Source organism: Ranitomeya imitator, chromosome 3 (assembly GCF_032444005.1).
Source record: "Ranitomeya imitator isolate aRanImi1 chromosome 3, aRanImi1.pri, whole genome shotgun sequence".
In the NCBI taxonomy this organism is placed as follows: Eukaryota; Metazoa; Chordata; class Amphibia; order Anura; family Dendrobatidae; genus Ranitomeya; species Ranitomeya imitator.
In genome coordinates, this window is record NC_091284.1 from 307,975,148 (window position 1) to 307,989,582 (window position 14,435).

The 14,435-nt window shown below is 40.9% G+C and overlaps 1 protein-coding gene across 1 annotated transcript in view; it reads left to right on the forward strand.

The window, feature by feature from the left end:
- The window catches only part of ITPR3 (inositol 1,4,5-trisphosphate receptor type 3), a 544,758-nt gene that overhangs the window by 333,505 nt on the left and 196,818 nt on the right, over nucleotides 1-14,435 (forward strand). The window contains exons 40-44 of the mRNA XM_069756594.1: nucleotides 2,826-2,997; nucleotides 3,653-3,825; nucleotides 5,737-5,937; nucleotides 8,122-8,232; nucleotides 13,296-13,391. Coding sequence (XP_069612695.1) covers nucleotides 2,826-2,997; nucleotides 3,653-3,825; nucleotides 5,737-5,937; nucleotides 8,122-8,232; nucleotides 13,296-13,391 — 753 coding nt within the window. The remainder of the gene's footprint in view (nucleotides 1-2,825; nucleotides 2,998-3,652; nucleotides 3,826-5,736; nucleotides 5,938-8,121; nucleotides 8,233-13,295; nucleotides 13,392-14,435) is intronic.

Below are 14,435 nucleotides of genomic sequence, written 5' to 3' on the forward strand. Positions count from 1 at the left end.
ACTCTGATGCAGATCCTGCCTGCTGCACTCTGATGCAGATCCTGCCTGCTGCACTCTGACACGAACTCTGCCTGCTGCACTCTGATTCAAGCTCTGCCTGCTGGACTCTGATACAAACTCTGCCTGCTACACCATTCAGTCTGTCTTACTGGGTCCAGCTGCTGCGTGTTCGTTGGTCTGTCCTGGAGTGGCACCTGGCGTTCATCGGGAGATAAACTCACCATCTGAGGCTCTAGTGAGCAGTTCGGTGCTCGCTTAGTCATGCCCCTCCAGGCTCTCCGCGGTCCGTGGCACAGTGGTTCCACAAACCACGTCCGTGACACCCATTAAAACTTTTATTCAAAACCAGGACTCTTGTATCATCTGTTCTCACAGCCTTTATACATTTAATAGCCCTCTGTGTCTGTACTTGTACACGTACTGGTTGTTTACCGGATCATGCAGCTTTACATGAACACCCTTTTTATTACATTAGTGGCTGGTCCGTACAACGAAACCAATTGTTACCATCCACCTTTCGTGTCCCCCCCATTTCTTCATAGATTGTAAGCTTGCGAGCAGGGCCCTCATTCCTCTTGGTATCTGTTCATTTATGTGACTATTGTTATTATATCATGTCTTTCATTGTCTGTACAAGTCCCCTCTAAAATGTAAAGCGCTGTGGAATATGAAATAAAATAATTATTTTACTAATCTAGGCTAATCGTTTTTCGCTCATAAACTTTAATTAAAAAGTCCTAATTGCTTTATTTTATTTTTTTACCTACTTTCGATTTGATGACATTTTGTTTGAGTATCCCAGCATGCACTGGGGATTCTCAAACGGGATGTCATCAGGGGACAGAGGCTGTATTCACTGTTGTGATCCTGTCCACACCCTGACATAAAGCGTCATCATTGATGTTCGTTTTAGGGACTGGACTATTCTCTGATATACTGAGCATGCGTGTGTTGACATTTTCGACATATGCTCAGTCCGAGCTACCTTGTCACTGTGCAATATTCTTTTCAATGCGCAGTGACAGTCAGCTTCCTTGGCAAGTTGGCAACAGAGTGCACTGCCAATGCATATTTAAAAGAGAGAACAAGGCAAGCAGAAACCAGCTTCCCCAAAAGTGATGTCTGTTTCGGGAGCGGGACTTGTCTGTGCTTTTTCTGCTTGCCACAATCTCTTCTTAGAAGCGCACTGAGAGTGTGCTCCATTGCCAGCTCTTCGCTTCTAATTAGAGCGGGCATGGGAGTGCACTGTCACTGTGCATTTACAGTAATATACCACAGGTACCACGGAGCTCAGACTGAGCATATGTTACAATTGACAATTAATGAATCCTCAGTAGAGTTGGGACCATCGTAGCCCCTGGAACAGAAGTAGCCTAGAATGCATTGTTTCAGGGTGAGGAAAGAGCCTGCAGCAGTGATCATAGCCTCTGACACCCTGGTGATATTGTGTTTCAGTATCACAGCATGCACTCGGAATTCTCAAACAAAATATCATCTTAATGGATGTGCGGTAGGTAAAAAAAAATAAAGCTATTAGAGAGATAGAGGGCTTTTTAATTAAAGTGTATTAGAAAAATGATTAGATTAATACAATAACTGGACATTTAGGATTAAAGGGAACCTGTAACCCCGTTTTTTCAAGATGAGCTACAAATACCGTTAAATAGGGGCAGAGCTGTGCTTTACATTAGTGTATTTTGTGAGCCTTTATTCCCCACCTATGCTGCCGAAATACCTTTGTAAAGTCGCCGTTTTGGGCTGTCACTCACGCTGGTCAGGTCATATGGGCGTGGTGACAGCGCTGTTTCTCCCCCAGATCTCCGTTGGTGGCGTAGTGGTGTGCGCATGTCCAACTGGCGAATCCACTGCGCAGCTTGAAGGAAAATAGCGCGATCTGCGCTATTCAGCCGTTTATCGGTGGGCGCGGCCATCTTTGTGAGGCCGCGCGTGCGCAGATGGTTCTTCTCGGCTTCCCGGGGCTTCAAGAAAATGGCCGCGGGATGCCGCGCGTGCGCAGATGGAGATCTCGCGGCCATTTTCCTGCAGCCGAGATGCGAACTCGGCTTCAGGAAAATGGCAGCCGAGATCTCCATGTGCGCACGCGTGGCATTCCGCGGCCATTTTCCTGAAGCCCCGGGAAGCCGAGAAGAACCATCTGCGCACGCGCAGCCTCACAAAGATGGCCGCACCCACCGATAAACGGCTGAATAGCGCAGATCGCGCTATTTTCCTTCAAGCTGCGCAGTGGATTCGCCAGTTGGACATGCGCACACCACTACGCCACCAACGGAGATCTGGGGGAGAAACAGCGCTGTCACCACGCCCATATGACCTGACCAGCATGAGTGACAGCCCAAAACGGCGACTTTACAAAGGTATTTCGGCAGCATAGGTGGGGAATAAAGGCTCACAAAATGCACTAATGTAAAGCACAGCTCTGCCCTTATTTAACGGTATTTGTAGCTCATCTTGAAAAAACGGGGTGACAGGTTCCCTTTAAAATCAATATTAATTGCAGACCACGCCTTACATATTTCTGAATGCCTTTTGACTAAATCCACTAACTGTCCTACCTGAATCACTATATGGACTAAATAAGTTGAAACTGGAGGAAAGTAATGAAAAAACAATGTGAACCCAATCTATCAAGTGTTTTAACTTGAGACATTTGGAAAGAGACATACACAAAACAACATTTCCCTTATTTAGAAGTGATTTCCCTTTACATTGTTCCATAAGTATTGAGTTAGAATACATTAAATTAAAGCACAATGTTTATCTTTAAACTGAAATGTTAATGACATTCCCATATATTTGGTTTTCAGAATTCATTTTACAATCTAATGAAGGGTGACAATAAGTCAGAAAAGTTTTTCAAGGTCTTGTTTGAAAGAATTAAAAGTGCTCAGCAGGAAATCAAATCTACCATGTCTGTAAACATGAATGATTTAGGGTCAAATGAAACCAATGAAACAGATGAAAATCTCCCCACAAAAGGTAACTGACATCAGAACAATCAGTTTAATCGAAAGGCGCAAAGTACCATATTTTCCGGCGTATAAGACGACTTTTTAACCCCTGAAAATCTTCTTAAAAGTCGGGGGTCGTCTTATACGCCGGGTGTCGTCTTGTATGCCGGGTGCATATGGTGGGTGGGGGGGAGTGGTCCCGATGACGAAGAGAGGGGGCGTCTCACAGGAAAGTGTGAGTGGAGTATCCCCCTATTACCTCATTGTAGCAGCATGGGGTCTCTGTGCTGGTGAGCGGCGGCGGCTGCTCCTCTTTGTGCCGCATGGGTGCTGTGCTGTGGGACGGCATATCTTCGTGCCGTGGGTGCTCTGTGCTGTGGGGCGGCAGTGGCGTATCTTCATGCAGCGTCGGGGCTCCGCCGGCATTTCCTCAAAGCCCGGAGGCATCGGCAGCTCCATTGCTGCGATGCGGTGACCTCCGGGACAATGTCCGCTGGGGGCGGCGAATGCTCAGATTCAGATCTCGTCTCCCAAGATTTTCTTTGCATACGCTGATGACTTATGGAAATAATATATTTTGATATTAATATTTTTGAGATAACATGGTGTGTGGATTAGGACAGAGAAGAAAAGTAGTTGGTAAAATTCACAATATTAATCTTTTCATACGTTTTCCTTGTAAGGTATTGTGGTGCCTGCTTCTTCAAGGACCATAACAGGAGGACCCCACCATCGTAAAGGACATGAAGGGGGAGAGCTTGGGGAAGGTAATGAAGTTGGTCCTATTGTCCTAATTATGGAGCCTATATTGAGATTTCTTCAACTGTTGTGTGAAAACCACAACCCAGACCTGCAGGTAAACATGAGTTCCTAACATTATTCGAGTCGATCACTCATTTATATTTGATGAAGTGTACTGTATATCCAGTATAAACATAGAAAATAGTATTTGACTATTTAGAAACTAGTTGGCCCGTGCAAAATTTTCGCACATTGGTTGTCGGGGGCGCAGGCAATTTCAGGAAAATCAAGCTGGTCAAATGTTATTGTGTTTAATGAGATGATGAACACAGAGAGGTATTTATATATGTAGATTGGTAATAAAATAAATTGGTTTGATAAGTAGAGGCTAAAAAAATGTCTTGAGGTTGTGGTGCCTTCTGCAGGTTATTGGTTTTTGCTATAGGTTTCTGAAAATGAATGTTTAAACTGTACTTATTGATCAAATCGTGAATGCGTGTTTTGTTTGCGTCTTTTTATGCTGAAGGGGGCAAGTTTACCATTCAAATGGTGTATTATTTGTGTGTGTGGGGCGAAGTAATCACCGAAAAAGCAGTGCATGTTTACAAACGTGTTTGCATATGTGACTCACCTGCAGTGAAGTGTGCAATCCTCGAATTTGCCTGAAATATGCTGGGTAAGCACTTCGGCAAGCTGGAAAGACGCAAAAGCAAATGCCACCTGCCGGTAATTTGACCTTTGAAATGGTGTATCATTTGTGTGTGTTGGTGGAGTATAACCAGAGGAAGTGTGCAATTGAATAGGCAGTGCATGTTTACAAATGTGTTTGCATATTTGACTCACCTGCAGTGAAGTGTGCAATCCTCCAATGTGCTGAAACGGCTGGGCAAGGAGTTCGGCAAGCTGGAAAGCCTCCAAGGCAAATGTTAGGATTTGTTTGTGATGTCTGTAAGCAGCTTTGTAGTAGTGTGCTTTGGGGTTGTGTGGTGCCACCTGCAGGTCATTTTTCCTTACTGCAGGGTTATGAAAATTAATGTTTAAACTGTGTTTTGTGATCACATCGTGGATGTGTGGTTTGTTTGGCTATTTTCTTGCTGAAGGGGGCAAGTTTACCTTTCAAATGGTGTATCATTTGTGTGGGTGCAGATTCAAAGTAATCACGAAAAAAGTATGTTTACAAATAATATATAAGGATCACTGTAGCCTAAAAGAGTTATATCATAAATGCAAGTTATCTTCTATTAACAAGAACAACTGAGTACAACATTCCCCTAGGCAATAAGAAAAGCTGTGGTGCGCATACCGGACTCCAGTTACATTTTTGGGAATTCCGGGCAACTTATTATCTATCTTGTGTATTATTGAGGACTTGCAATTATACTACAACCCCTTTAATAATTCATAAGTCATATAGATGATGATACTCCTGTAACATGAGCATTAACATTTCATATAATCGACCATTAGACACACGTGTGGCATAGCCTTACAAGTTTTTCTATCAGTAAGTGAGAGAAATGGCATTGCAGTAAAATTATTATATGGCTGCATATCTACCTGCTGGCTTTTCCGCAGTCCATTACCTACAGTAAATAGGATATCTAGTTTTGTCTCATAATTGGTTATTCCTGCTGGGAATTATTTTTTTTCCTACAGTGGCATAATGCTTCAAGGACGGAAAAACACAGAGCATTCCTCAATTGATAACGCATGCCACAATCGGACTTGTATGGGACCTCGCTATGACTCTATGAAATAAGAGACTTGGTAAAGGCCCAATACACTTCCTTTGGTGTCCTATAATGGCTCCTTTTAGTAATTTGGTTGTGTGCTTGATACCCGATTTAAAATCTATGATTATCAAAAACTAGACTAGACAAACATTTGTCCAAACAATCATAGCGTTCTATAGGTCATAGAATATGCTTCAGTAATGTTAACATTTCATACTTGTAAGGATAGTAAGCTCATTTTCCAGTAATTGTTAGAATAAACGTTTACTTTAAATTACCCATTTTTCCATCAGAATTTCTTGCGGAATCAGAATAATAAGACCAATTACAACTTAGTGTGTGAGACTTTACAGTTCTTGGACATCATGTGTGGGAGTACCACAGGCGGTCTTGGTCTTTTGGGTCTATACATTAATGAAAAAAATGTGGCTCTTATAATCCAGACCTTGGAGACCCTCACAGAATATTGCCAAGGACCTTGCCATGAGAACCAGGTATGTCACATGTTTTGGCATTAACTAGTAATACATATCATCTAAAGAAAAACTTCTGATATGTTAAAATGACATGTAAGCTGTAAGCTGCTTTTATTATAGGGCATCTAGACCTCCACCAATTGTATTATCGCAAAAGTGATCAACTTAAAGGGACCCTGTCAGCAGGATTGTGCACAATAACCTACACACAGTGTCAGGTCGACTCCGTTATACTGAATAAAATGATACCTTGGTTGATGAAATCCGTCTTGTGGTTGTTGTTTAACCTTTATTTTCAGTTTTTAGTTAATGACATGCCTGTGCTCCAGGGCGACCTGTGAGGGGTCTTCACGTGGTGCTCTGATTAGCTATTCATAATGCAGACTCCTGACAGGTTGCTGATCCCTCACTGCCCTTCCCCTTTATGAAAATGGTGCCCGCTGCGCCTGCCCAGTAGCAGCTATTGGTGTGTATAGAGATCCAATAGCTACTATTGCGCAGGCGGCGGCAGCTCCATCTTGGTGGAGAAGGAAAAAATAAATTCCTCCTCCAAAATGGCACAATCCCACACTTGCGCAGTAGCAGCTTTCGGAGATTGACGAGAGCTGCTACTGCGCAGGCTCCAAGCACCATTTTCAAATTGATATTTTTTTACACTTGCTCAGTAACATCCAGGATACTTATTAGCTGGACACTAAACATGTGATTATGCTGCAGCACAGGTGCCACACCTGCCTGCAGAAGCGTTTTTTTTTTGTTTTTTTCTTTAGTATGTATATTATTCATTATGTATATAGTATTCATTTATCTAAACTAGGGGGCAGTTCAGTGAGGGATCAGTGACCTGTCAGCAGTCTGCATTATGAATAGCTAATCAGAGCACCACATAAAGACCCCCTCCAGGCTGCCCCGGAGCACAAAACTGAAAATATAGATTAAACAACAACCACAAGATGGATTTCATCAACCACGGTATCATTTTAATCAGTATAACGATGCCGACCTAACACTGTCTGTAGATTACTGAGCACAATCCTGCTGACAGGTTCCCTTTAAGCCCCCTCTCACTTTAGATAGCTGTCAAATGAACAATGGTTCAGCGGATAGTTCGGCTGGCAGCTATCTCGCCAGTCTGTCCCATACACAAAAGCACTCATCTCTGGTGGCTTATCTTTTAGAAAACAAAAGTTCACCATGCCTGATATGTTGGGGGAGAGTCGAGGGCCTCCATAAAGAATAGGCTGACATCCGAAACCAAGGATATTGGTGGATTCAGCCGAGAGTCTAAAGGGTCTGGGGATCCTGAGCTGTAAGTAGCTTTGTTTGTCTGATCATTAAAGAGCTGCACAGAGGAGAGTACATGTTAGTGGCAAGTAGGTTGCTTGTACTCCATTAACCATGCCTCTCCGAGGTTCAGCCAAGCAAGGCACATCAAAGGGACACCATGCTTCTGCCCCTTCATTCTAGTAATTAGTTGGGGTCTTAACACTGTGACCTTCACTAATCCAAACTTTTTATGAGACTTGCAGAGCCTGTCTGAGGGTATGTGCACACGTCAGGATTTCTTGCAGAAATTTTCCTGACAAAAACCGGACATTTCTGCCAGAAATCCGCATGCGTTTTTACCGTGATTTTACCGCAATTTTGACGCGTTTTTGGTGCGTTTTTGGTGCGTTTTTCCCAAATGCATAGAATTGCGGGAAAAACGCAGAAAATCCGCAAAAATAATGAACATGCTCATTTTTTTACCGCAATGCGTTTTTTTCGCGGAAAAAATTGCATCCATGTGCACATAACATGCAGAATGCATTCTAAATGATAGAATGCATAATGTATGCGTTTTTAATGAGTTTTTAATAGTGTTTTTACCGCGAAAAAAACCGCGAAAAAACCTGAACGTGTGCACATAGCCTTAGAATGCACATCTCCCTTCTATTTATACTACATGGGACTGCAGGAAATAGATGAGTACTGTAGTTGACTATCTCTGGCAGTCCAACAGACAATTAGTGTAGCAGAAGTGTGCATACTTCATTCAGATGGGGTTCTGCAGAGACCTTTTCTCTGGATTGGTGGCGGTCCCAGCAGTCTGACACCCAGTGATCAATAATCTCCAACCCTATGGACAAGAGTTAGCTTTCATAAATGTTAAAAATCCCATAAGAAATGTGTTAAACATGATATTTCTACTTTGTTTTACAGACCTGCATAGTGACACATGACTCCAATGGCATTGATATCATAACAGCCTTAATTTTAAATGACATCAGTCCTTTGTGTAAATATAGGATGGACTTGGTTTTACAGCTGAAGGTATGGTATACAGAGCTATATGAAATATATAGAAAAATATGGTATATAAAGCAATATGGCATAAACAGCTATATGGTATACACAGCTCTATGGTATACGCAGCTGAATGGTGTACAGAACTATATTGTATACAGAGCAATATGGTACACAGAGCTATATGACATACAGAGCTATATGGTATACAGAGCTATATCGTATACAGAACAATATGGCATACAGAGCTATATCGTATACAGAGCTATATGGTATACAGAGCTATATGGTATACTCAGCTATATGGTATACAGAGCTATATGGTATACAGAGCTATATGGCATACACAGCTGTATGGTATACACAGCTGTATGGTATACAGAGCTATATGGTATACAGAGCTATATTTTATACAGCTATATGATATACACAGCTATATGGTATACACAGCTATATGGTATACAGAGCTATATGGTATACAGAGCTATATGGCATACAGAGCTATATGGCATACAGAGCTATATGGCATACAGAGCTATATTTTATACAGCTATATGATATACACAGCTATATGGTATACACAGCTATAAGGTATACGCAGCTATATGGTATATAGAGCTATATTTTATACAGCTATATGGTATACACAGCTGTATGGTATACACAACTATATGGTATACAGAGCTATATGGTATACACAGCTGTATGGTATTCAGGGCTATATAATATACAGAGCTATATGGTATACACAGCTATATGGTATACAGGGCTATATGGTATACAGGGCTATATGGTATACACAGCTATATGGTATACAGAGCTATATGGCATACACAGCTGTATGGTATACACAGCTGTATGGTATACAGAGCTATATGGTATACAGAGCTATATTTTATACAGCTATATGATATACACAGCTATATGGTATACACAGCTATATGGTATACAGAGCTATATGGTATACAGAGCTATATTTTATACAGCTATATGATATACACAGCTATATGGTATACACAGCTATATGGTATACAGAGCTATATGGTATACAGAGCTATATTTTATACAGAGCTATATGGCATACAGAGCTATATTTTATACAGCTATATGATATACACAGCTATATGGTATACACAGCTATAAGGTATACGCAGCTATATGGTATATAGAGCTATATTTTATACAGCTATATGGTATACACAGCTGTATGGTATACACAACTATATGGTATACAGAGCTATATGGTATACACAGCTGTATGGTATTCAGGGCTATATAATATACAGAGCTATATGGTATACACAGCTATATGGTATACAGGGCTATATGGTATACAGGGCTATATGGTATACACAGCTATATGGTATACAGAGCTATATGGCATACACAGCTGTATGGTATACACAGCTGTATGGTATACAGAGCTATATGGTATACAGAGCTATATTTTATACAGCTATATGATATACACAGCTATATGGTATACACAGCTATATGGTATACAGAGCTATATGGTATACAGAGCTATATTTTATACAGCTATATGATATACACAGCTATATGGTATACACAGCTATATGGTATACAGAGCTATATGGTATACAGAGCTATATTTTATACAGAGCTATATGGCATACAGAGCTATATTTTATACAGCTATATGATATACACAGCTATATGGTATACACAGCTATAAGGTATACGCAGCTATATGGTATATAGAGCTATATTTTATACAGCTATATGGTATACACAGCTGTATGGTATACACAACTATATGGTATACAGAGCTATATGGTATACACAGCTGTATGGTATTCAGGGCTATATAATATACAGAGCTATATGGTATACACAGCTATATGGTATACAGGGCTATATGGTATACAGGGCTATATGGTATACACAGCTATATGGTATACACAGCTGTATGGTATTCAGGGCTATATAATATACAGAGCTATATGGTATACACAGCTATATGGTATACAGGGCTATATGGTATACAGGGCTATATGGTATACACAGCTATATGGTATACAGGGCTATATGGTATACACAGCTATATGGTATACAGGGCTATATGGTATACACAGCTATATGGTATACACAGCTGTATGGTATTCAGGGCTATATAATATACAGAGCTATATGGTATACACAGCTATATGGTATACAGGGCTATATGGTATACAGGGCTATATGGTATACACAGCTATATGGTATACAGGGCTATATGGTATACACAGCTATATGGTATACAGGGCTATATGGTATACAGGGCTATATGGTATACACAGCTATATGGTATACACAGCTGTATGGTATTCAGGGCTATATAATATACAGAGCTATATGGTATACACAGCTATATGGTATACAGGGCTATATGGTATACAGGGCTATATGGTATACACAGCTATATGGTATACAGGGCTATATGGTATACACAGCTATATGGTATACAGGGCTATATGGTATACACAGCTATATGGTATACACAGCTGTATGGTATTCAGGGCTATATGGTATACAGGGCTATATGGTATACACAGCTATATGGTATACAGGGCTATATGGTATACACAGCTATATGGTATACAGGGCTATATGGTATACACAGCTATATGGTATACAGGGCTATATGGTATACAGGGCTATATGGTATACACAGCTATATGGTATACACAGCTGTATGGTATTCAGGGCTATATAATATACAGAGCTATATGGTATACACAGCTATATGGTATACAGGGCTATATGGTATACAGGGCTATAGGGTATACACAGCTATATGGTATACAGGGCTATATGGTATACACAGCTATATGGTATACAGGGCTATATGGTATACAGGGCTATATGGTATACACAGCTATATGGTATACACAGCTGTATGGTATTCAGGGCTATATAATATACACAGCTATATGGTATACAGGGCTATATGGTATACAGGGCTATATGGTATACACAGCTATATGGTATACACAGCTGTATGGTATTCAGGGCTATATAATATACGCAGCTATATGGTCAATATTGCTATGTAATTGAAGTGCCTGTATCTTCTTTTGTCAGGAAAATAGGATCAAGTGCTCAGTAATATCATTTTTTGATGTTTGTCCACATGGTGGTACTCTTCTGTTGCAACCTTTAGGATGCGTGCCTGGCATAGCAGTTTTGCAGGGCCTTCCACTTCTAATAAAAATGCCATATTGCTTTACATAGATTTATAGGAATAGAGCAACAACAGTAATTTCTGTTCTGTTTAGGGTAATCGATTTGTTATCCATTTAGTTTGCCTGTGCTTAATGTATGAAATGTAGAATGATATTCATTTCAGAATGAAATCATGGATTTGTTGGTGTTTTGTGGTCTTCATAAATCTGTGCAAAGCAAAAGCCCTTGAAAATAACCAGCAGAGTCTACAAGTCATTTTTAGTCTTAAAGACCAAATAGGGTTATTATTAAAGATTTATATTTTCAAAGGCTATTTGGTAGGAGGATGAAAAATGCACAAGAAATAAACTAATGGCTTGTGTAGAATGCCTGTGTATCCTGTTGCCCCATCCACTGCTCTCTCCAAAAAGGTGCTTTTATGTTGAGCACATTGTAGCCTATGGTGTACTGAGCCACATTATTTGGGTGGGAGATATTTGCTATTGAAACATCATAAAACAATGATCCAATGTTTCCACAGCTGTTTTGCTGTATAGTCAGAACCACATATGACCGACACTTTGGATAGGTTATCAGTATCAGATGGGTGGCTTCCAGCACCCTACTGATCACTTGTTAGATACTCTGGCAGTGGCCAGAACGGAGGTGCAGTATGCAGCTTGGTGCTGCAGAAAAGCGCTTGGTTCCCATTGCGTTCATGGGAAAGCGCTAACGGACAGCGTTGCACGGCGAAATTAACGCCGTGCAACGCGTCCGTTAGCGCGCCCATTCACGGCAATGGGAACGCGCAGCACTAGCGCGTGCCATGTTCGGCACGTGCTAGCGACGCGCCGGTGTTTCCTGGCGTGCCGCGAACGCGAGGCGCGCCCGCGGTCCGTTCCCCGCTCTCGCAGATCGGGGATCTGCGAGAGCGGGGACGTTACCGCGACCCCGGGACGCGGCCCCATTAAAAACATTGCGTTAGCGCAACCCGCTAGCGCTAAATGGATTGCACTAATGTTACCCATAAGGGTAGGTCATCAGTATCTGGCCATGTGAAATTTGCTGGTGCTGTAAAAGCAATGGAAACTAAATCGAATGGTTAAGAGACACAACCATTTCACTGTCTCCTTCATACACTGTATATATATAGGAAGTATTTAAAGAGGACCAACATCTTCATGGAGGGCACCGTGCAGCAGCATAGCCTTGAATCTAGGTGAAGGGTGGGGTAAAACACCTGCTAGAAAGCTGCATCACTGCTTGTCTCTCTGCCTGTTTTGCTCAGCCCCTCCTCCATTCTCCATAGACGTTAAGGCTATGTGCCCATGTTGTGGATTTTTCCGCACCGTTTTTGAAAAATTCCACAGGTAAAATGCACTGTGTTTTTTATGCTAATTTTCAGCTGCTTTTTACAGTACCAGCAAAGCCTATGAGATTTCAGAAATCTCATGCACCCACATTGGGTGTTTGTGTGGTCAGTATTTTGTGCTTTGCTGCGTTTTTTGGACAGAGCAGGTCACTTCTTTCAGCGTTTTTGCTGCGTTTTTTCACCCATTGACTTGAATGGGTGTTGAAAAAAACGCAGCAAAAACGCAGGTATCATTATTTGCTGCGTTTTTGATGCTCAAAATGCAAGGACATTAGCATCGACAAAGAGAAAAAAAACGCACCTAAACCTGCGTTTTTGACGCAGCTTCTTTCCTGCCAAGAAGATCAGGTTTTGCTGCAGAAAAAAAAGCAACAAAAACGCCCTGTGTGAACTAACCCTAATAATAATACTAATCTTTATTTTTATAAAGCGCTAACCTATTCCGCAGCGCGTTACAATTTGCACACATTATCATCATATCGGTTCTAGAGCATTCGTTAGCCCATGTATAAAATCTTCTTTCTGTTTGATACTTACCTTCTACTACTTACAGGACAACGCATCAAAGCTGCTTTTAGGTCTCATGGAAAGTCGTCATGACAGTGAAAATGCAGAAAGAATTCTTCTCAGTTTGCGACCACAGGAACTGGTAAGCATCTTTGCATATTATATTTTTTACAAGTCAAGTCATATTTTTACAAGTTTTACGGCTATGTTGTAGCTACAATACAGCTACCGTATATCTGAGGGGTTAGCTGCAGTGGCCACATGCTGCAGTCAGGTCAGCAAAGTTGGGGGTGAGCAGGAGGGGCCGTGCTAGAGCAGCAGGTGGCGGGGGGCTGCATAAATCTAATTTTTATTTATAGATAACTCATTGATGCCACCATAATGTGATTGTCCAATGTCAATGATTTCCTATAGCTGTTGAGCCCTGTAGAAGCCCTCCCAGGTCTGCAATCTGTGATTTACAACAATAATATACTGCAGTACAGAGCTATTCCAGCATACTATTAAATTATTGATCACATGTCAAGTAATGCAAAGGAAAAAAATGGTTTACTATGTAAAAAATATACAAAAACATAAAAAAGCGCATGTGATTGGTATTGCTGCGACAGTCGTAGCATAACGATAATGTTTTATTCATCCGTCATGATGAAATAATGAAACCAATAATAATCCATCATGATGAAAAATAACAATGGGGAAATAAAGTGAATGTATAACTACAGCTGGTCATGTACAATAGAAGCCCTTACACAGCACCTTTTAGTATAATAATACAAATGTTATGGCTTTCAGAATATGGTGAATTTGAAAAATATATTTTTTAAAGTTGTTTTTATTTTTCAAAAGTAGCAAATATATACATTTGACATTGCTGTAATAGTACAGAATGAAGTTAATATGTCATATATACTGCAGGTATACGTATTAATGAATCCCAAAAAATGTATTGGGATTTTCTTTTTTCCTTTACCAACACAAAATGGTGTTATTAGAAAATAATACTTTCTATGCAAAAAAAAAAACAAAAACACATGTCACCTAACAGTGGACACACTGGCGGTATAATTTCAGCCATGTATGTTTGAGTCTGAAATGCTGCAGCGTTTCAATGAAGAACATACCTTGGAAGCCGACCAGGGACCAAGCCACACAGGAGACTAGTAGCGAAAAGGCAGGTCCTGCC